At 39.0% G+C, this 24,212-nt stretch overlaps 1 protein-coding gene across 1 annotated transcript in view; it reads left to right on the plus strand.

Annotated features, from left to right (window-relative positions):
• Positions 1-24,212, plus strand: part of GALNTL6 (polypeptide N-acetylgalactosaminyltransferase like 6) — a 1,429,734-nt gene that overhangs the window by 454,832 nt on the left and 950,690 nt on the right. Inside the window, exon 2 of the mRNA XM_081568813.1 lies at positions 15,505-15,613. Within this exon, the coding sequence (XP_081424939.1) occupies positions 15,505-15,613 (109 nt within the window). The remainder of the gene's footprint in view (positions 1-15,504; positions 15,614-24,212) is intronic.

The raw sequence follows: 24,212 nt of genomic DNA on the forward strand, positions 1-24,212 counted from the left end.
ACATCTTTACCATTTGTTATTTGTATATATTTTGATGATAGCCATTCTGACAGGTGTGAGGTGATCTCATTATGGTTTTCATTTGCATTTCTCCTAAAAATTATCAGTATTGAGCATGTTTTCATTTGCCTGTTGGTCACCTGTATGTCTTCTTTGGAAATAAGTCTTCTCTTTCCACTTCTTGATTTTTTAAAAATATTGAATTGTATGTGCCATTTATGTAGTTTGAATATTAACCCCTGTTGGTCATATATTTTCTCCAATTCCATAGTTTTTCTTTTCATTCTGTCAATGGTTTCCTTTGCTGTGCAAAAGCTTTTAAATTTAACTAGGTCCAGTTTGTTTAATTTTGCTTTTATTTCCTTTGTTTTAGGGGACATATCCAGAAAATATTTTTATAATTTATGTTAAGGAATATACTGCCTATGTTCTCTTATGATTTCAGGTCTCACATTTAGATATATACCTACATTTCTGTTCATTTTTATATGATGTGAGAAGATACTTTAATTTCATCCTTTTACTTGTATCCTAACATTTTTAAATGACTGAATAAGTGGATAATGAGGGAATCATGAGAAATATCCTTGCTAGCCTATTTTTAGTAATCCGTAAGATTTAAAGGCTGATGGGTGTGGTTCAAATTCTAGTTTGCCACTTTTTATTTATGAGTTCTGGAGGACTTTATTATGTGACCTTAACATCTCTGAACTTGAGCTCATCTCCTACTCTTATGAGGATAGATTTTTACAAGAATAAATATCAGTTATGTCTTTTTTCCAGCCATGTCATTCATTATATTACCATTCCTGTAATTGTATTACTTTTCCTATATGTGATTGCTTAAAACATTTCTCTGATAGCAATAATATATAAGAAAGTTAATGACATCCAATGTAAGAATTCACACCCATCACCATATTCTATTAACATTTCCTGTAGTATACTTTGGACCACATACTTCACCATTTGCTTACTGTATATAAGTTTTGTCTCTTCAACTGTGTTGTAACTTTTCAAGGGCAGTGGGAATAACTCAAACATCTACAAAAATAGGATAGATTGTGAAAACAACTCACATTTATATATATATATATATATCACTTCATGATAAGCCAGGGCTTTCACATACTTTATCTGATTTACTATTCAAAAATACTTCTCAAGTGGATAAGTTGGGTATTATTCTTATTACCTTAACTTCAGATATAAATTAGCTGAGGGGCCTAGAGAAAATGTACATTCTTTCATATGGTTTGAAACCTTAATTTATGTCTTCTTGCTCCAGATCCAGAGTACTTCCATATGTCGTGTGTGGTGTGTGTGTGTGTGTGTGTGTGTGTGTGTGTGTGTGTGCACACGTGCGTGCGCTTAGTTCCTCAGCTGTGTCTGGCTCTTTGTGGCCCCATGGAATATAGCCCACCAGGCTCCTCCTTTCCATGAGATCTCCCAGGCAACAACAGTGGAGTGCGTTGCCATATTAGGAGAGGAGCAAATGAATCTGGCCTTGGATATGGCTCTCATGCAAGGAAAGGCCAGAATACTATAGAGTCATTTTACTGATGGTCAAGATTTGGCTCAGATGGTAAAGAATCTGCCTGCAATGCCAGAGACCAGGATTTGATCCTTGGATCGGGAAGATCCCCTGCAGAAGGGAATGTCTACCCACTCCAGTATTCTTGCCTGGAGAATTTCATGGACAGAGGAGCCTGGCAGGCTACAGTCCATGGGGTGGCAAAAAGAGTCGAATACAATTTGATTGAAAGACTAACACTTAGACTTTCAAGCTTTCAGAACTAAGATGGTTCTATTCAAATGGACTGGGATTGATTTAGGTTTATTCATCTACCTTTCTGGGCTTCCCAGGTGGCTCGGCAGTAAAGAGTCCCCCTGCCAATGCAGGAGACATGGGTTTGATCCCTCGGTTGGGAAGATCCCCTGGAGGAGGAAATGTCAACCCACTCCAGTATTCTTGCCTGGGAAATCTCATGGACAGAGGAGCCCTGTGGGCTAGTCCATGGGGTCACAAAGGAGTCAAACACAACTGAGCAAGCATGCACACACACACGCACCTACCTTTCTGGCAGGTGAAAAGAATGTAAACACATCTAATCTCTATTTTGGTAATTAGCCATCAAAAAGATAAATTAATTAAAAGGGTCTACTGTAGATCATGACACGTGTTTTGTGAGGGAGCCTTCCATTTTTTTAAAAAAAAATTTTAACTAGAGTTGATGTACAATGTTATATTAGGTTTAAGTTAACAACACAGTGATTTTTATAGATTATAATCAAGTTAAAGTTTTTATAAAATGTTGGCACTATCCACCGTGTTGCACACCACATTGTTGTATCTTATTTTTTACCTACTAGTATGTACCTATTAATCCTCTGCCCCTATTTTGCCCCTTCACCCCTCTCCCCAGTAGTAACCACTACACTTTTTCTCTGTATCTAATGAGTCTGTTTCTGTTCTTTTTTTTCCCCCCAGATTTCACATATAAGTAACATCGTACACTATTTTATTTCTCTGACTTATTTGACTAAGCATAACACCCTCCAGGTCCATCCATGTTGTTGAAAATGGCAAAATTCCATTCTTTTTATGGCTGAGTAATAATCCATTGTATATATCATATGTACCACATCTTCTTTATCCATTAATTTGTTGATAAATACTTAGGTTGCTCCCATGTCCTGGCTACTGTAAATAATACTGCTATGAGTATGGGAGTGCATATACCTTTTTGAATTTCTATCTTCATTTTCCTCAAATATATACCTAGGACTGGATTGCTGAATTATATGGTAGTTCTAGTTTTAATTTTGTAAAATCCTCATCTGTTCTCCATAGGGGCTGCACCAATTTACAATCCCACCAACACTGTATGAGCTTTCCCTTTTCTCCACTTCCTAGCCAACAGACTTATTCTTTTTGATAATCACCATTAAAACAGGTGTGAGAGGATATCTCATTGTGATTTTGACTTGCATTTCTCTAATAATTATTAATAACAGGTTTAAGCACCTTTTCATGTTAGCCATCTGTATCTCTCCTTTACAACTTTGGAAAACATTTTTTTCAGGTCTTCTGCCCATTTTTTGATCAGATTTTTTTTTTTTTTTTGAAGTGGAGTCATACGAGCTGTTTACATGCTTTGGTTATTAACCCCTTATCAGTTCTATAGTTTGTGAATATCATCTCCTATTCCATGGTTTGCCTTTTTGTTGTATTGATGGTTCTTTGTCTGGGCAAAAGCTTTTAAATTTAATTAGGGCCATTTATTTATTTATTTATTTATTTTCTGCTTCTGTTTTCCTTACAAGAGAGGAGAAAAAAAAAACACTGCTAAGATTTCTGACTGATTTTTCTAATGTGATAATTGTGTTTCTCCCTAGTCATATGGATTTGTTGTTCAGTCACTAAGTCGTGTCTGACTCTGGACACTGCAGCACACTAGCCTTCCCTGTCCTTCACTATTTCCCCATGTTTCCTCCAACTCGTGTCCATTGAGTCAGTGATGCTATCCAACCATCTCATCCTCTGTCACCCCCTTCTCCCTCTACCTTCAATCTTTCCCAGTATCAGGGGCTTTTCCAATGAGTCAGCTCATTGAATCATGTGGCCAAAATATTGGAGCTTCTTCATCAGTCCTTCCAATGAGTATTCAGGGTTGATTTCCTTTAGGATTGATGGGTTTGATCTCCTTGCAGTCCAAGGGACTCTCAAGAGTGTTCTCCAGCACCACAGTTTGGAAGCATCAATTTTTTGGCACTCAACCTTCATGGTTCAACACTCACATCTGTTTATGACTACTGGAAAAACCATACCTTTGATGATACAGACCTTTGTTGGCAAAGTGATGTTTCTGCTCTTTAATAAACTTGTCTAGGTTTGTCGGTGCCTTTCTTCCAAGGAGAAAGTATCTTTTCATTTTGTGGCAGTAGTCACTATCTACAGTGATTTGGGAGCCCAAGAAAATAAAATCTGCCACTGTTTCAATTTTGTCCCCATCTATGTGCCATGAAATGATGGGACTGGATGACATTATCCTAGCTTTTTGAATGCTGAGTTTAAAGCCAGATTTTCACATGGATTCAGTTCAATTAGGTTCAGTCACTCAATCGTGTCTGACTCTTTGTGACCCCATGGACTACAGCACTCTAGGCTTCCCTGTCCATCACCAACTTCCAGAGCTTACGCCAATTCATGTCCATCGAGTCGGTGAGACCATCCATCCATCTCATCCTCTGTTGTCCCCTGCTCCTCCCGCCTTCAATCTTTCCCAGAATCAGGGTCTTTTCAAATGAGTCAGATCTTTGCATCAGGTGGTCAAAGTATTAGAGTTTTAGCTTCAGTATCAGTCCTTCCAATGACTATTCAGGACTGATTTCCTTTAGGATGGACTGGTTGGATCTCCTTGCAGTCCAAAGGACTCTCAAGAGTCTTCTCCAACACCACAGTTCAAAAGCATCAATTCTTCAATGATCAGATTTCTTTATAATCCAAGTCTCACATCCATACATTACTACTGGAAAAACCAGAGCTTTGATTAGACAGACCTTTGTTGGCAAAGAGATGTCTTTGCTTTTACATATGCTGTCCAGATCAGTCATAGCTTTTCTTCCAAGGAGCAAGTGTCTGTTAATTTCATGGCTGCAGTCACCATCTGCAGTGATTTTGGAGCCCCGCAAAATAAATTCTGCCACTATTTCCCTTGTTTCCTCATCTATTTGCCATGAAGTGATAAGACCAGATGCCGTGATTTTCCTGTTTTGAATGTTGAACTTTAAGTCAGCTTTTTCTCTCTCCTCTTTCACTTTAATCAAGAGGCTCTTTTGTTCCTCTTCACTTTCTGCCATAAGCATGGTATCATCTGCATATCTGAAATTATAGATATTTCTCGCCACAGTCTTGATTCCAGCTTGTCTTCATCCAGCCCAGCATCTTGCATGATGTACTCTGCATATAAGTTAAATAAGCAGGGTGACAATATACAGCCTTGATGTACTTCTTTCCCAATTTGGAACCAGTCTGTTGTTTCATGTCCAGTTCTAACTGTTGTTTCTTGACTAGCATACAGATTTCTCAGGAGGCAGGTAAGGTGGTCTGGTATTCCCATCTCTTTAAGAATTTTCCACAGTTTTTGTGATCTATACAGTCAAAGGCTTTGGCATAATCAAGAAATCAGAAGTAGATGTTTTTCTTTCTTTTTCTGTGATCCAACTATGATCCATCTATGATCCATGACAATGGCAATTTGATTTCTAGTTCCTCTGCCTTTTCTAAATCCAGCTTGAACATCTGGAAATCCATGGTTCACATAAAGTCGAAGCCTTACTTGGAGAATTTTGAACATTTCTTTGCTAGTGTGTGAGATGAGTGCAATTGTGCAGTAGTTTGAACATTCTTTGGCATTGCCTTTCTTTGGGATTGGAATGAAAACTAAACTTTTCCAGTCCTGTGGCCACTAATGAGTTTTCCAAAGTTGCTGGCACATTGAGGGCAGCACTTTCACAGCATCATCTTTTAAGATTTGAAAGAGCTCAACTGGAATTCCATCACCTCCACTAGCTTTGTTTATAGTGATGCTTCCTAAGGCCCACTTGACTTCACATTCTAGGATGTCTGGCTCTAGGTGAGTGATCATACCATCATGGTTATATGGTTTATGAAGATCTTTTTTGTATAGTTCCTCTGTGTTTTCTTGCCACTTCTTCTTAATATCTTCTGCTTCTGTTAGGTCCATACCATTTCTGTCCTTTATCGAGCCCATCTGCATGAAATGTTCCCTTGGTATCTCTAATTTTCTTATAGAGATCTCTAGTCTTTCTATTCTATTGTTCTCCTCTATTTCTTTCCGTTGCTCACTCAGGAACACTTGCTTACCTCTCCTTGCTATTCCTTGGAACTCTCCATTCAATTGGGTATATCTTTCCTTTTCTCCTTTGCCTTTATCTTCTCTTCTTTTCTCTGCTATTTGTAAGACCTCCTCAGACAAATATTTTGCCTTTTTTCATTTCTTTTTCTGGGATATGGTCTTGATCACTGCCTCCTGTACAATGTCACAAACCTCCATCTATAGTTCTTCAGGCACTCTGTCTATCAGATCTAATCCCTTGAATCTATTTGTCACTTGCACTGTATAATCATAAGGAATTTGATTTAGGTCATACCTGAATGGTCTAGTGCTTTTACCTACTTTCTTTAATTTAAGTCTGAATTTGGCAATAAGGAGTTCATGATCTGAACCACAGTCAGCTCCCAGTCTTGTTTTTGCTGACTGTATAGAACTTCTCCATCTTTGGCTGCAAAGAATGCAATCAATCTGATTTCGGTGTTGACCATCTGGTGATGTCCATGTGTAGAGTCTTCTCTTGTGCTGTTGGAAGAGGGTGTTTGCTATGACCGGTGCATTCATTTGGCAAAATTGTTAGCCTTTGCCCTGCTTCATTCTGTACTCCAAGTCCAAATTTTCCTGTTACTCCAGGTATCTCTTGACTTCCTACCTTTGCATTTCAGTCCCTTATGATGAGAAGGACATCTTTTTTGGGTGTTTGTTCTGGACGGTCTTGTAGGTCTTCATAGAACCATTCAACTTCAGCCTCTTCAGCATTCCTGGTTGGGGTATAGACTTGGATTAGTGGATCTCAAATTCTAGTAAGCCTCAGAATACCTTGAAACATTAAAACGTAGACTTCTCTTTCTCCTCTGAAAGTTTCTGACTTAACAGGTATGAGTTGAGTGCAGGGAACTGTAGTTCTAACAAGTTCCCAGGTGATGCTGATGTTGCTGGACTGTGAGTAGCATGGATATAGATACAAAGAGGCATTCATTAGTGGAGCTAATTCTCAGAGAGCCTTTATTAAAGCAGTTGCAGATGGTCCACTTCCACTGACTCCTCTGCATCATAAAATAGCCTTATGATGCCAACACACCTTGCATGAGCACTAAGAACTGCCAGGAAGGTCTAAAACATTTTATTTGAGATTTATTTATGTCAAGTGATTTTGAATATATTTTAAAAATGGAATCATAACATAAAGCTTATAACGATAGCCAGAAATTCATGGGATCACTTCCTTCTGCTTGTCATGTCTGATACCCAGGGGCAACTGCATCGATTTTTCTTTATTCTGTCTATATTTGTCTATAAATATGCTTCCATATTTGTTGATAATGTGTTTATTACTATTCTTTGTTTTTATTTTGACTTTATCTATTGTTTTATTATATAAGATGTATAGTTAACTACCTTTGTCCACCCTTTCCCTCAATGTCCAGTATACATAGAGAATCAATTTTAGTTAAACTAATATCTAGGTAAGAATATTCATACCTAAGACAAGTAATGTGCTATAATTTCATTTTCTTATTGTACATTATTTTTTTAACCTCTAGCTTTATTATTGGATCCATTTTTTACTTGTTTAAATTTTTATATACACATCATTAATCCATCCCAATCTCTTTGGGAGATCTAAAACTCTTCTTTCAATATGTTTAAAAATAGGCAAAGAGTAAGTTTGTTTTTCCTATTTTAATTTCCCCACAAAGACATCCTTTCTGGATCTGCCTTCCATCCCTCTCGCACCTTCAGGACCGGATGAAATCTAGGCTTGCTACTATTGGCTTAGTCAAAAAGTTTGTTTAAGCTTTTCTGTAAGATGTTAAGGAAAAACCCCAGTGGACTTTTTGGACAACCCAATACTTTGTTACCTCCCTTCAACTTATATTTTTATGCCTCTGACTCTGTTTTCTCCCCTCTCCTCACCTTCCTTCTCTTCTTTTCCTTTATTCTTTTTCTTCTTCTGTTTTAAATTTCTTAGTAGGATTCCTTGTCCCTCATCTTCCAATGGTCTCACAATTACTCTGTCCTACTGCCTCATTTTCACTTTTCAAGACCTCTTCCTTATTCTCTAAATACTTCCCTTTTTTAAAAAAAAATTCTCTTTCTGTACAGAACCTTTTCTTAAAGCCCTTTGCATAAGTTAAGTTTAGATTTTTTGAGGGGAAGTTTTCTTCTGAGGTTTACACAACCTCTGTTTCCTTCAAGCTTATTATTCCTTTGGTTTATTTTGGCCTCTGATTTTCTGTGAAAAGTTCTCAGATGCCTGAGATTTTGGCTGATCCTTGGCTCTTTGTACCTGCTTGTAAGTGATGACATGGAAGTGCCACTCAGAAGCTCCATGTGTGGGGAGGATGTCCCCACAGTTACCCAGGAGCCCAGACCTGTTCCTTTCTTTTGACTCAGTTCTCCTGTGGGGATTTATATTCTCTATCTCAGGGGTGTGAGGCAGGCTGGCAGCTCGCTGGGAGCTGATGAGATGTGGTTTACAATTTTCTTGTTGTTCAGTCACTAAGCCATGTCTGACTCTTTGTGACCCCATGGATGGTAGCCCTTCAGGCTCCTCTGTCCACGGGATTCTCCAGGCAAGAATACTGGAGTGGGTTGTCATTTCCTTCTCCAGGGGATCTTCCCGACTCAGTGATTGAACCTGCGTCTCCTGTCTTGGCAGGTGGGTTCTTTACTACTGAGCCACTTGGGAAGCCCATGGTTAACAAAACCGAGTGCATATACTTATGTGGATCCCTGGTTTTCACTACGGGGTGGCATCCTGGCTTTCAGCTGTGCTGAGAAGAGCGGAAACATTCTCCTCTCAATATACTGCAATTCCCCACAGGTGGGTAGCTTGGTGGGCGGACTCAGGAATCACCTGTTTGTTGTCAAGGGGGTGTGAACCCAGGAGGGGCTAACAATGTCAGTCTCGCTGTCTTCACCTATAACCTCACCCTCAAAAACACCTGATGTGTTCAGTTTACTACTTTAGAAGTTCATTGGTGAAAAAAAAAAGCACTTCTTTTCCAATAACTCTCAGCCATTTACAGAAATTTCATGTCATTTCCACTGTCTGCTTTGTTGATTCATCTGATGCCTTACTGTCATTTCATGGGTTTACTGGAGATAGCAAAAGTTAAATCTTGGATTCAAGATGCTAAGAATTCTCTACATTAAATACACCAAAATAAGAGATGTTAAAGATGCTTGCTAATGTTGGAGGAGGTGATGGAGAGAGCATGACTTGTCGTTAACCCATAAGCCTGAACCAGGCTATCAGAAGCTCCTTTCTGGGCCCTCCCAGCTCCAGGGTCCTGGGAATATGTACTCTGCCCACTCTCCTCACATTAGGAGTGCTTTCAAGGATGTAACAGCCTGGAGACCTTGTGATCAGATGGGAACTGAGCTCCTTAAGGCCTCTGGATAAACTTCTAAGGCTCAGCCGACAGGGGCGAAGGGCTACTTGACTTGGGCCACTTAGGACAAGCCTCCTGTGTAAGTTTCTTGTTCATTACACCTTTCCAAGCACAGGTGGAGAGCCAATTTCTCTCTCTCTCTCCTTGCCCTCCGTGTAGTGGGAGGCAGCTTGGGATCTAAAAATTTAGGAGCCCCTCAAGAAGTAGGCTTGGGAAAGAGACGTCCACAGAGCAGACCCTGAGTTGGCCGTCACCCTGTCTGGAAGGAGAGGTGGTCTGAACGTTGTATGCTTGTGGTCTCCCCGAAAACACCACCTGGTCTGAAGAACTGCTAGAGTGCCAGGCCTCCAGGACTGGAGAGGAATAGTTCCCATAGTGGGCTGAGCTCAGCTCCATGGATTCAGAAGAAAAGCTGAAAAAAAAAGAGCGGAGGTCACGGAAGGATATGCGATGTCCCTCCCTCTGCTGGCTTGAGCGAGGGAGGCAGGCGAGGGGGAGCAATGCTGAGCTGAGGAACCCAGCCGGCCGTGTGCAAAGCAAGGCTGCAAGCTAGCAGATGAAGGTCTAGCGTTTGTGACATCCTGGTTGGAACACTAGATGTGGGACCCTGGGAAGCTGCTGAGGATGATGGGGAGTACGTTGTGGTTACTGACAGTCAACTGATGAAAGCCCCTGGCAGTCTACCCCTCATATAAAGGAAATGAAAAGCACATCAGCTACAATCCCAGCCAGTGCAGCAGCCCCCAGTGTGGGAAGTGTTCTGGAGGAGAGAATTTACGACCCACCATTGAGCTTATTGGTGCAGCCTCTAATTTCCAGCAAAAAGCCAGAGAAAGTATCTGAGAGGTTAGTGCAGCTGTGAGACGACAGGAGAGCAGGGCAGGAGGCAGAGGAAATGAGCATCACCACACTGCACCCTACACCACCCCCCCCAACACACACCTGGCCCTCCAGCAGCATATATCTGGCACTGGGGGGTTCAAGGTGCTTGCTCCCTTGTGTGTGTTCTCAGTTGTATCTGACTCTCTGTGACCCCATGGACTGCAGCCCACCAGGCTCCTCTGTCCATGGGATTTTCCAGGCAGGAATACTGGAGTGGGTAGCCATTTCCTTCTCCAGGAGATCTTCCTGACCCAGGAATGGAACCTGGGTCTCCTATCTTGGCAGGCATGTTCTTTACCACTGCGCCACCTGGAAAACCCTGCTCATTTCCTTAAAGTTTGGTTTATTCCAGTTGCTCAGAGACTTGGCCCAGTGATGACATTCTCCCCAGGCACAGGGACCCTGGAAATCAATGGCAACAAATTCTTAGGGAGTTGGGAATAAGACGGGCCTTCTATGCCCTGTTCTTGAAGAACCCCATCAGGCCATGTTTACTGCAGGAATGAAAGCCTAAACTCTCCCACCCATCCCCAGCACCAGATGTAGGAGGAGCTATACATGCTGAGCTTAGCTGTGAGACTGAGGAGGCTGGCTGTCCACTGTCCACTGCTGACCTGGGGAAACAGACAAACCCTGGGACAGGAACAAACCGCGGGAAAGATCCAAGAGAGACAGAGCTAGAAAAGCCACACTGTTAATCCAAGGGCTGAAAAGGGTCCAGTGATAATAACCCAGAAGCAAAGGTGGTCTGACCTCACATGAAAAGAATAGACAGACTGTGGGAAACTTTAAACCTGAGCAGTAACTCAGACCTGCTCCACCTGCCCCTGATGCCCTACTTACTCCAGCAGAGGCCTCAGGAAAACAGTCCTATTTGGCATCAGTGCCTCCTCAGGAAAACAGTCCTATTTGGCATCAGTGCCTCCTCAGCCCCTGGTATAAGATGCAGGCTGAGATCACTTCCAGCTGAGGGTTGACGGGGGTGATATGAGGCCTCCTGTTGAGCTCACTAGTTCCCCAGAAATAAGCAACAAGTGTTGCTACTGCAGCTTCCCAGGGGCAATAGTGGTAAAGAACCCTCCTGCCAATGCAGGAGACCCAGCAGACACAGGTTCGATCCCTGGGTCAAGAAGATCCCCTAGAGGAGGGCATGACAACCCACTCCAGTATTCTTGCCTGGAGAATCCCATGGACAGAGGAGCCTGGTGGGCTACAGTCTGTAGGGTCACAAAGAGTCAGACACGACTTAGGGACACTGAGCACATTGCACCTGGAATCAACATGCTCTATGACAGCACACTGATGGTTAAAGGGCACAAAGTATGGTCAGGAAGGCAGGAAGGTCCCTGCATGTTCTCCCCCACGAGATCACAAGGTTGGAATCTCTCTGATATTTGCATACATATTGGGTGTTGAGATCCTGCAGGGTCAAACTCTGCAAACTTCTAATGGAGAGAACAGCCTCAAGTTAGATAAGTCAAATCAATGCGGAGGAGGACAGAAGAGCTGGGAATCGGGAAGTCTCCCACCCTTTCAGTTCAGTTCCGTTGCTCGGTCGTGTCTGACTCTTTGCAACCCCGTGGACTGCAGTACGCCAGGCTTCCCTATCCATCACCAACTCCCAGAGCTTACTCAAACTCATGCGTATCAAGTCGATGATGCCATCCAACCCTCTCATCCCCTGTCATCCCCTTCTCCTCCTGCCTTCAATCTTTCCCAGCATCATGGTCTTTTCTAGTGAGTCAGTTCTTCACATCAGGTGGCCAAAGTATTGGAGTTTCAGCTTTAGCATCAGTCCTTCCAATGGATATTCAGGACTGATTTCCTTTAGGATTGACTGGCTTGATCTCCCTGCTGTCCAAAGGACTCTTAAGAGTCTTCTCCAATACCACAGTTCAAAAGCATCAATTCTTCAGCGATCAGCTTTCTTTGTAATCCAAGTCTCACATCCATACATGACTACTGAAAAAAACAGAGCTTTGACTAGATGAACTTTTGTTGGCAAAGTAATGTCTCTGTTTTTTAATATGCTGTCTAGGTTGGTCATAGCTTTTCTTCCAAGGAGCAAACATCTTTTAATTTCATGGCTGCAGTCACCATCTGCAGTGATTTCAGAGCCCCCAAAAATAGTCTTTCACTGTTTCCATTATTTCCCCATCTGTTTGCCATGATGTGATGGGACCAGATGCCGTGATCTCAGTTTTCTGAATGTTGAGTTTTAAGCCAACATTTTCACTCTCCGCTTTCACTTTCAATAAGAGGCTCTTTAGTTCTTCTTCACTTTCTGCCATAAGGGTGGTATCATCTGCATATCTGAGATTATTGATATTTCTCCTGGCCATCTTGATTCCAGCTTGTGCTTCATCCAGCCCGGCATTTCACATGATGTGTTCTGCATATGAAATAAGCCTTCATGTACTCCTTTCAGAATGGTAATTGTCAAACAAAATGAACTCCCTGGGGGCCTAAGGAAATAGGAGAAACCATTCAAGAACTGTACGTAATAGGTATTATATGTCCTGCCTCAGGTGCTTTAAACAGCCCCATGTGGCGGGGTAAAAAGCCAGATGATGTCAGATGATGGTGGACAAGGAGAGATGTTCAAGGGTCATGATGCACAAGACTGGGCAAAATAGCTCAGTGTCAGGTGGAGGTTCCATCTTTCCTGTAATCTACAAGTAGCAGGATTTATAGAAAGAAACAAATGGAAGACTAAAGCCATGGGTTAAATTACTAACAAGAGAAACAACATGGCTGGGGAGACTGAGGTACCACTTGGGTTTTAAGACATTTGAGCAATCAACCCATGGAGCCTGTTGTGCCATATGCCAGACCAGGGACCCCTGCAGAAGTACCCAGCACTGTAAAGGTACAGAAGTGAAGGGAAACAGCCACCTCCCAACTCTCACTGGGGATCAGTGTGCTGTGGGCTGAGAACACCAAGCCCATGACACCTGGGGCAGGTACAGCTCTGAGATTTGACATGGGACATCCTATAGGGGTGGATGCGTTACCTGATACCCCTGGGTGGGTGAGGGGGAACCATTTAGTGTCCACTGGGACCTCATTGTCCTGATGCTCAGTGGGTCTGTGGAGATGCATCATACCTGGAATTGGGTGCATCATTGAGCAAGGGGAGAAGGTAGGGCCATTGTCCAGTATCTCTGGCCCCTAGTCCATCTCCTGTCACATGACACTGTTGTGTGCCCTGGGCAACATATGTGCTGTGCACAACTAGGTCAAGGTCCTAAAGCTGACCCCCTCCCTTTCCAAAATACTGGGAAGACACACTCTGTTTCCCACTGGAACCACTGGTCAGCTATCATCTTTGTTCCTCCCATTGACCTGTGACAGAGGATGAGATGGTTGGATGGCCTCATCAACTCAATGGACATGAGTCTGAGCAAAGTCTGAGAGATAGTGAAGGACAGGGAAGCCTTGTGTGCTGCAAAGAATCGGACACAGCTTAGCCACTGAACTACAACAGTGGCCTTCAGGACATCATAGCTCACACAGAGGCCCTCATTTCAGGCCAGGAATCCTTGAAAGATGCCAGAAAGCCTCAGTGTCTCTAATGAGAAGAACCGTCCTCCCCAATAGGACGGCCTTGGGCACCGTCTCTGCCCCCCAAACAGCACTATAGATTCACATCAGTGAGTCTGCTGCTGTGTCATCTCTATTTTGTCATTGGAGGATGTAGTGAAAGTCCTTTGTGATCAGACCCCAGCCTAGAGGACTTAATGAACCAGCGGTTCGGATCACAGGAGCTCTTGCTGGAAGCACGTTTTTACTATTTTGAGAATAACCTTGATCCAAATCTTCTCTTGCTTGGAGCTGTATTCCGATTATAAAATAAATATCAATCAGAAAAAAATTCATGAGTTTGTGTGTGTGTGTGTGTATTGGTATTAAACCCCAAAATTGTTTTATTTCACTTTCTTTTATTTTTATTATATTCCTGTTAATTTTTCCATCTTTTCTTTCTTGTCATCCTCCTTTCAAAATTCATTTTTAATATCTTTGGTAAACTCACCATCATCCTTGTATGTTTATTCCTCTGTTGTTTTCCTGAATTTACCACTTAATAAACAATTTTTCAAATATATTTAGATAATAGTCACCTGATCTGAAAAGTTTTTCCTCTGATTTGACTACCATTTTTTTTAAATATTAAGATCCATTTTTATTCTTTCCAACCTAGTAGAAGCTTTATAAGCCATAAACATGTACTGAAGATGGAGACTTTTTTCATAAGCACAATAGTTGTCCTGTTTCAGATGAAGAAGTAAGACCTTTTATTTGGAAAGGCTCTTAGGGTAAACTTTCTTCACTGAAATTTTTCATCTTCTGTTTTACCTAAATTGAAATTTCAAAACTTTTCTTCTATTTTTCCTGTTGATGTGTTATTTCCAAAAATGAACTAGAGGAAAATGGTATGCGAATATGAAAACATTTATTTTATATTATCTTGACCTTTGAGATTGTGAAGATAAGCTTCATCCTGAACATTTTATTTATTACCAAAAAGGAACACCATAAAGAAAGAAGCAGCATCAGCCATGTACACAAAAATAATAACCAAGGTGACATTCAACACAATGAGTTTCACCAAAGCATAGAACATGTTGAGATTTGGTGATCATTTCAACTGTAACCATAACCACACACCATATTTCAACAGAAATCTTGATGGGAGGCAGTATTAAATAGTCATTAGTACCCCACTTTTGGTCTTAATAGAGCTGGCCCAAGTCCTGGTTTGGCCACTGTGGTTTCATTCAAGCTATTTTATTAATACTTTTCTGGGCCTTTGTTTAAGTGGCAGATACATGGAGATTTACAGTAAAGACTTTTGTAAAGATCAAAGGATCTTCTATACAGAGTGTCTTAGTAGCTGGTACACAGTGAGCATTCAACAAATAAATGCTTGCTAATATTGTCATCAGGCCATTCAGATGTATTTGATCAAAATGAGTGGAAATTGTACAAATCACACACACACACACAAAAGTATTTTCTTTTAATACAAAATCAATAGCCCTACTACCATCTACATTTTGGGCAAGTAAAGACGGCTAGGCATTTATGCTCAGATGAAGTGGTGCACTAAATTATGAAAGGCTTTGGATAAAATAAAATTGGAAATGGTAGGTGTTGTGTGTGGCACAGGCTCTTATTTTAAAAGCAGAAAAAAGATTTTAAAATGCGTGTCCATCAGGTCACTAGCAATGGCTTTCTTTTTGTAGATGGGGAGAATCAGTTATTGGAGTATTTTTTGATTGCCTATGATGCATCTGGCTGTGTTTACCAGCCACACAAAAGGATCTACCTCCTTTTTATGCTCTGAATACTTTCCTTTTCCACAGACATTCCCACTGGGCCTGGGAGATGGGCAGTTCTATGCATGGACAGATGGTTTGAGAAGAAAGGACTGGCATGACTATGGCAGCATGCAGAAAGAGGCTATGCGCTCAGGTATGGAGTTCAGTGTAAGCCAAGTGCTGCTTTGCTTTGTCACTTACAGCATCTCTCATTAGCCTTTCTTCTGAGCACAGTAAGGTAGGTTTCATGGCACCATTGGTGGTCAATGATGGGCAGAACCAAAACAATTTCAAATATCAGAGAGGAAAAAAGAAGAATTGCATTTACAATAGGAGATGAACAAGAGGTCATTTGAGTTTTAGAAATCTGTCATGTTATATACTTCCACATGCTTTTCAATCATTTCTGAGGGTATCTTTAATTGCTCTGTGAGTCTTAACTTGGCACACACATATCTTGAGCTCGGCTCACTCATTAGGACTGTGGTGTATCTAACTGGCTGGGCCAAGGATGAAAGGGGGACCACAACTCTAAACACCGGCAGGTGGATCAGAGGAGCCAAGGACCTGAGGTTGATGATATTTGGGCACGCTAACAGGTGGTTCGGTGGAATTCAGTAGGTTCATCTACGCATAGCACAGTTCTAGTCTTGAGGGAGTGATAGAAGAAATATTTTACATCCTAGAAAAAGTAAAGGGTAAAAAGAAGTCCTTCTATAAGGACTTAGGTTGTTGCCAACAAGAATTCAGAAGGGTGCAGAAGTAGTAATCCAGGGATAATAACATAATGATAGAAGCCCATATTGTACTATTCAAAATAAGGAGCTCTGTTTGTTCGTTGCTGTTGTTTGTTGGTCTTTTCTTTGTCATGGTGAAGATATCACAGAAATAGAGAAGCTGTGGTTTGGTAAAAGCATCTGAGTAGCAGTGAAACTGTGCATCCCAGGTCAGATGATTAGCAGAACCCTGAAAGCTGCAGGCTGAGTTTCTTCTGGCCAATCTTATAACTCTCCAGCCAGGAAGACAGAGGTGAGAGTATTCACATGGTTATGAGGCTCTTCAGGGCTGCAAATGTTCTTAGCTCTGGGTCAGGGGTGCCTGACCTAATGAGAGTCTTCCATTGCCTTCTTTCGTTCCTTTTCTCTTAGTAAGGCTGTCCCCTAACCCCTGCTTGTCCCAAGAACGTTCCTGTATTCAGAGCATCAGCCTCTTCCAAATTACATCATTCCTCCAGCCTTGGCCAGGACTCCACGCAGGGTCATGAAAGTGAGCTCTTTACCACTATTCTCACTTTCCCAGTTCTGTCATCTTCTCCCTCTGTTTGCTTGATCAGCCCTCCCTTCAGCCACCCCTCTGTTCCTCTTTTTAACCATTCGGGAGCTGTTCCCATAATTTAACAGGAAATTCATCATCATTATCATCATCATCTTAAAATGTATTGAATAGATATTTTGTGCTGGGTACTTTACATACGTATTTTGTTTAAACTTCAGAGTGTCTCTGATAGGTATTGTAATCTCCAATTCCTTAAAAGAAAAAAAGAAAGAAAAAGAACTGAGTTCTTAAGAACTCATGAGATATTATCCAAAGTCAAATGGCTAACCAGATGCAGAGCGAGATTAAGTCAGGTCTTCTTATGCTCCGTTACACCCCAATATCAGACACCTAGTAATAAAATCTGGGCAAAATGAAGTCATGACAGGGCATGTATGAGAGAGAGATACATTTGGGCTCTTCTAGCTTTTTTGTGTAAGTTCCAAGTCAGTTTGTCTTTCTGATATTCTACTTTGCAGAATTGCTATTACGACTATAGATTTTATATATATATTTAAATAATTGGCCTATTATTTATACATGTTATAAACTCCACCAATGATAACTGTAATTATCCAACTAAATTATTTTCACTTGATTTGGTGTGCCTCTCTTATGCTTGTGCCAATAAATTTTGGATACAAACTGGAATACTTCACATTTATTTCTGTGTAATACTACCCTTTCTGCCTACTGGAAAACATACCTTTAATTTTTACATCCTTAGTTGGGGCAAGGGAAATTGACCTATAAAGAAAATTGGTACCATAACAAGTTTTCTAAAGTACACATGTCTTGTGCAATTAAAAAGCTCTTAAATAGTAGTATGTGTATGATTTACTGGAGGATATATGAAAAGCACAATAGACTGTAATTCATCATTTTTTAAATATTGTAAAATACAAATAAAAGGAGTATGCACACACAGACAAACATGCAGGTACAAAGTTAAAATCAACACCTCTGTCCTTAATAGACAGGCCAAGTAATATGATTATTAGTGCTATTCTGTCTCCTCCAAACCTTGAAATCCATGTTCCCACTTACTTTCCTCTGTAATTTCTTACATCTAAACAAATGTTGTTATATTCTGCCTGTGTTTGGACTTTAAAAATTGAATCATAGAGTATGACTTTCTTCTTTCATTCATAATTATTTCTGAGATCCATCCATGTGCATGTGTGCAATTCTAGTTGATTCATTGTTACTGCTGTTTAATTTTCTACAACAGTTTCCACTTTGTAAACATGTTGAGCGTTCTCAGGTTTTGGTTATGTATGATATTGCTCTAAGTATCCTTCCTCATGGTTATGGGATAGAGGCAATATTTTCTTAGGGTACATATTTCATAGTAGAATTGCATGTCCAAGGAATACACATTTCAATTTTACACATTTCATGTAGTATATGACAAACTGTTTCCCAAAGTTGATATAACTATTTTACTCCGGTATTGGATGGAATTCCCATTACTCTGCATCCTGTCGACACTAAATATTGCCTGACTTTTCATTTTTTCTCATCACGGTGGTATGAAATAAGCACTCACTGTCACATGAATTTGCATTTTACTAATTTTAATGTAGATGATCTCTTATTTATGCTTATGAACCATATATGCCTACTTTTGGGTAAAATTCCTATTCCTTCCTATTTCCAATTTTTAAATTTCTTTTTCTTATTGATCCACAGAATAATCTTAATTTATTTTGAATAATATCTTTTCCCAGTTGTATACAGTGAAAATGTCTTATCCCAAAATTGTATATTGTTTTTTTTTAATGTCTGTCTATACTATTTAATGAATAGGAGTTCTTAATTTTGTTGTTGTCAAATTTGCAAATCATTTTTAAAGGATAGGTTTAATTGATGTTTCATATTGTCTTTTTTAAGCTTGAGAATTTTGTCTTTTACGTTTGGTCTTAAATGCAGCTCATCTTCATTTTTATATCATGTGAGTTATGGACCCAATATTTATTTAGTTTTTGCCTAGTTAGCTATCCAGTCAACAACACTATTTACTAGAAAATGTATTTTTCTCCACATAGATCATAAGTGTTGACTCTGCTATTAAAAGTTTCCATATTTGTGTGTTATCTTTCTGACTTCTCAATTCTGTCCCATGAGTAAAAATCTTTAAACTAATAACATAATATTTCATGTATGAATCTGTTATGTCTGTTCAGTCGCTCAGTCCTGTCTGACTCTGCAATCCCATGTACTGCAGTACACCAGGCTTCCCTGTCCATCACCAACTCCCAGAGCTTGCTCAGACCCATGTCCATTGAGTCAATGATGCCATCCAACTATCTCATCCTCTATCATCCATTTTTCCTTCTGCCTTCTCTCTTTCCCAGCATCAGGGTCTTTTCTAAAGAGTCAGCTCTTCGCATCAGGTGGCCAAAGCTGAATACTATATCTTTATAGCAGTTGTTGAAATCTGATGAAGTTCATCCTGCTTTCTTTTCTTTTCTTCCTTGAGAATGTGTTGCCATTCTTAACATAAAAATTTTCTTTAAAATTTCTTTAAAATTTTATTCAGCTTCTCAGACTTTATGTACACATACACAGATATACAAGAAATATTGGAAGTTTAGAATTGTATTAAGTGTATTGATAAATTAGGGAGTAATTTGCAATTTTCAATATTAAATTATTCATTCTGTGGTTTATATTTCTTGGTGTTTGTTTGTTATCTTTATGGGTGTGTTTATAATTTGATTGTCAGACATTTTCAGTGGTTTTCCTAGAAAATTAACATTATATGGATCTTGAGCATGTTATTAATCTTATCAAGATTCTGAACTATTTGTCGCTGGTATAGAGAAAGGTTAATTATTTTTTAGTATGAACTCATTTTAGGAAACTTTCTAAACTCTTCTATGGATTATAATAATTTACCCATAAGTTATTTTGGATTCTCAATGTAGATATTCATAATATCTATAAGTAATGACAGTATGCAAAATGTTTTTCCATCCTATACCTCATAATTTTAGTTATTTTTACTGTTTCTGCATTTGCTGGGAGATCGAGTATCATGTTGTCTAATGGGTATTGGTAGCTAGTTTTGACTTGTTATGATTCTGACGATAGCGAATTAGATACTTGTGTTAGGATTTTATCTACTTGATGAAAATGTACTGTACCCTGTTAACCAAATCATCTGAGTATGGCTTTCTGAGACTTTTATTTTTTTACATCTTAATGAATGTTGATTTTAATAAAAATGTTTTGTTCAGTTGTATCTATTGGATTAAAATACATTTTCTCCTTTGTTTTTAAGTATGTTCTATTGATTCTTTTTTTTTTTCCAATCTGTTGATTTCTGATGGAAAGCAAACTTTGAATTTATGGACTAAATCTGTCTTTTTATTTATTGCTAGAATTGTTTTGCTAATATTTTAGTGATTTTGTATCTCTATTTGTGAGTGAATATTGCCCATGAATTTTCCTTTCTCATAGAATCCTTGTCAAGTTTTGGTAACAATGTAATGATAGCTTTGTAAAATGAGTAATGCTTGAGTAATTCTTCTCATTTCACTATACTTTTTAGTTTATTGTCATATATTAGAATTATTTATTTATTTATAGATATGATACTCTTGTGGGTGAAGATTATTTGGACCTGGACTTTTCTTGGAGAAAAGATTTTTCACTGTGGGGATAAAATGTTCATATTTATTGACATATTTATTCATAACATCCTCTTCAGTTCAGTTCAGTTCAATCACCTCTTAGAGATTTTATAATGTCTGCCATACTTCAATTCATGTTGCTTTTACTTTCAAATATCATTTATTTGTTTTTCTGTCATTTTTCTTTATCTGTTACAGTAGGAAATTGTCAATTTTATTAATCATGAATAATAAAATAATAATATTTTCATCTTATCTATTGTATTTTTCTCATTAATATACAATCTTATATTGGTATTTCTTCTTTCATTTGATTTTACTACATTCTTCTATATTAAAAAGTTAGATTCTTATCTCCTTAATTTTAGCCTTCTTCTATTGTAGAATAAGCATTTAGGACTCTAAATTTCCCTCCAAACACACGTTAACTACATTACATTGGTCTGTGGTTTAATGTTTTATATTTATTATGTTTTAATTATACTGTGTTTTAGTTCTGTTTTCAAATGTATGTTCTACTTAATAAACACTGAAATTATCTTAAAAATACAAAAATCCATAAGCTGCTTCCTGATGGGATCTCAGTCGTCTTTATTAAAATATATTCATAAAATGCAGGATGTGTGCTCAGCTGTGCTCAGTCGTTCAGTCACGTTCGACTCTTTGCGACCCCATGGACTGTAGCCCTCCAGGCTCCTCTGTCCATGGGATTCTCCAGGCAAGAATACTGGAGTGAGTGGCCATTTCCTCCTCCAGGGGATCTTCCTGTCCTAGGGATTGAACTTGCATCTCTTGTATTGCAGGCAGACTCTTTACCACTAGCACCACCTGCTTTTTTCAGATATCTTTTTTAGGGTTTTTACTGATATTGTCGGTTTATGTTTTGTTTTGGCAATTGTATCTTTATGGCATATTTGATAATTTTTGTAATACTAGGTATTTTAAGTACTCATTTCTATAAAAGTAGGTGGAATTTAGAGGGAAAAGTAGTAACTGAGTTATAAGGAAATGGTGAAAATGCTTTCTCCCACCTTTGAGAAAATGGAGTTTTCTTCTTTATAAATTAATCTATTTTGTAGTATAGTTGCTTTACAATGTTGTGTTTCTGCTGTAGAGCAAAGTGAATCAGTCATCAGTATTCATATACCCACTCTTTTTTTTTTAATTTCCTTCCCATTTAGGTCACCACAGAGCAAAGAGTAGAGTTACATGTGCTATATAATAGGTTCTCTTTAGTTATCTGTTTTATACATATTAATAGCATCAATACTGTATATGTGTCAATCTCAGTCTCCCAATTCATCCCCTTTCCTTTCCCCCTTGGCAACCATAAGTTTGTTCTCTACACCTGTGACTATTTCTGCTTAGAAAAATTTCATCTATCCCATTTTTCTAGATTCCACATATCAGCAAAATTTGTTTTTCTCTGTTTGACTTACTTCACTCTGTATGGCAGTCTCTAGGTCCATACATGTCTCTCTAGATCGCACTATTTCATTCCTTTCTTATGGCTCAGTGATATTCCATTGTATATATGTACCACATTTTCTTTATCTATTCTATTGATTGACATTTAGGTTGCTTCCATGTCCTGGCTATTGTAAATACTGCTGCTGTGAATATCAGGGTGCATGCATAATTTTGAATTATGGTTTTCTTCAGATACAGAAGTGGGATTGTTGGATCATTCGGTAGCTCTATTTTTACTTTTTAAAGAACATCTCCATACTGGCTGTACCAATTTAAATTCCCTTCAACAGTGTAGGAGGGTTTCATTTTCTCCACACTCCCTGCAGCGTTTATTGTTTGTATCAACAGATTATTTGATGATGGCTGTTCTGACCAATGTGAGGGGATACCTCATTGTAGTTTTGATTTGCATTTCTCTAATAATTAGTGATGCTGAGCATCTTTTCATGTGCCTCTTAACCACCTATGTATTTTCTTTGGAGAAATGGCTCTTTGGATGTTCTGCCTGGATTTTGATTGGGTTGTTTGGTTTGTATTTTATATTGAGTTGTATGAGCTGTTTGTATAGTTTTGAGATTTGTCCTTCATTAGTCGATTTATTGAAAAATATTTCCTTCCATTCTGTGGGTTGTCTTTTCATTTTGTTTATGGTTTCCTTTGTTGAGCAAAAACTTGTAAGTTTAATTAGGTCCCATTTGTTTGTTTGTTTTTATTTTAATTTCTCTAGTCAGTATTCAGCCTTACATTTAGGTATTCAATTCATTTTAAGTTTATTTTTGTGTATGATGTTAGGATGTGTTCTTTTTTTTTTTTTTTATAAATTTATTTATTTTAGTTGGGGGCTAATTACTTTACAATATCGTAATAGTTTTTGCCATACATTGACATGAATCAGCCATGGGTCTACATGTGTTCCCCCTCCTGGACCCCCCACCCACCTCCCTCCCCATCCCATCCTTCTGGATCATCCCATTGCCCCGGCCCTGAGCCCCTGTCACATGCATCAAACATGGAATGGTGTTCTGTTTCACATATGATAATATACATGTTTCAATGCTATTCTCCCAGAATGTCCCACCCTCACCTTCTCCCTCAGAGTCCATAAAATTGTTCCATGCATCTGTGTCTCTTATTCTGTCTCGCATATAGGGTTATCGTTACCATCTTTCAAATTCCATATTATATGCATTAGTATACTGTATTGTTGTTTTTCTTTCTGGCTTACTTCACTCTGTATAATGGGCTCCAGTTTCATCCATCTCAGTAGAACCGATTCAAATGTATTTTTTTTTAATGGCTGAGTAATATTCCATTGTGTATATGTACCACAGCTTCCTTATCCATTCGTCTGCTGATGGACATCTAGGTTGCTTCCATGTCCTGGCTATTGTAAACAGTGCTGCGATGAACACCGGGGTACAAAAATATACAAGCAACTTCTGCAGCTGAATTCCAGAAAAATAAACGACCCAATCAAAAAATGGGCCAAAGAACTAAACAGACATTTCTCCAAAGAAGACATACAGATGGCTAACAAACACATGAAAAGATGCTCAACATCACTCATTATTAGAGAAATGCAAATCAAAACCACAATGAGGTATCATTTCACACCAGTCAGAATGGCTGCTATCCAAAAGTCTACAAGCAATAAATGCTGGAGAGGGTGTGGAGAAAAGGGAACCCTCTTACACTGTTGGTGGGAATGCAAACTAGTACAGCCACTATGGAGAACAGTGTGGAGATTCCTTAAAAAACTAGGATGTGTTCTTTCAGTCTTTTCCAAGTAGCTGTCTAGTTTCCCAGCATCACTGATTAAAGAGGCTATTTTTTCTCCATTGTCATAGGTTCTTCCTTTCTCATAGGTTAGGTAGCCATAGTTGCATGGGTTTGTCTCTGAACTCTATCCTAGTCTATAGATCTATATTCCTGTTTTTGTGCCAGTGCCATACTCTTTTGTTGACTATAGCTTTGCAGGAAAGTCCAAGTTCAAGGGGGCTGATTCCTCCCACTCTGTTCTTTTTTCTCTAGATTGCTTTCATTATTTGGAGTCATTTGTGTTTCCATACAAACTGTGAAATTTTTTGTTATACTTCTGTGAAAAAATGCCCTTGATAATTTGATAGTGATTGCAACTGAATCTGTAGATTGCTTTGGGTTGAGGAAATAGAGAGTTCTTACATTAAAAATGCACATATATAAGGAGCAATTAAAAGATTTCCAAACATTAGGTGTAACTTACAGTTATTTTCTGGTACATCTGTATCCTTAGAGTTATAGTAAATTATAAGGGTTTTTTTTTAACTTGTTAGAATTCTAATTAATGTTTTT

Source organism: Giraffa tippelskirchi, chromosome 1, assembly GCF_054371585.1.
Source record: "Giraffa tippelskirchi isolate mGirTip1 chromosome 1, T2T-mGirTip1v1.2.pri, whole genome shotgun sequence".
Classification (NCBI taxonomy): domain Eukaryota; kingdom Metazoa; phylum Chordata; class Mammalia; order Artiodactyla; family Giraffidae; genus Giraffa; species Giraffa tippelskirchi.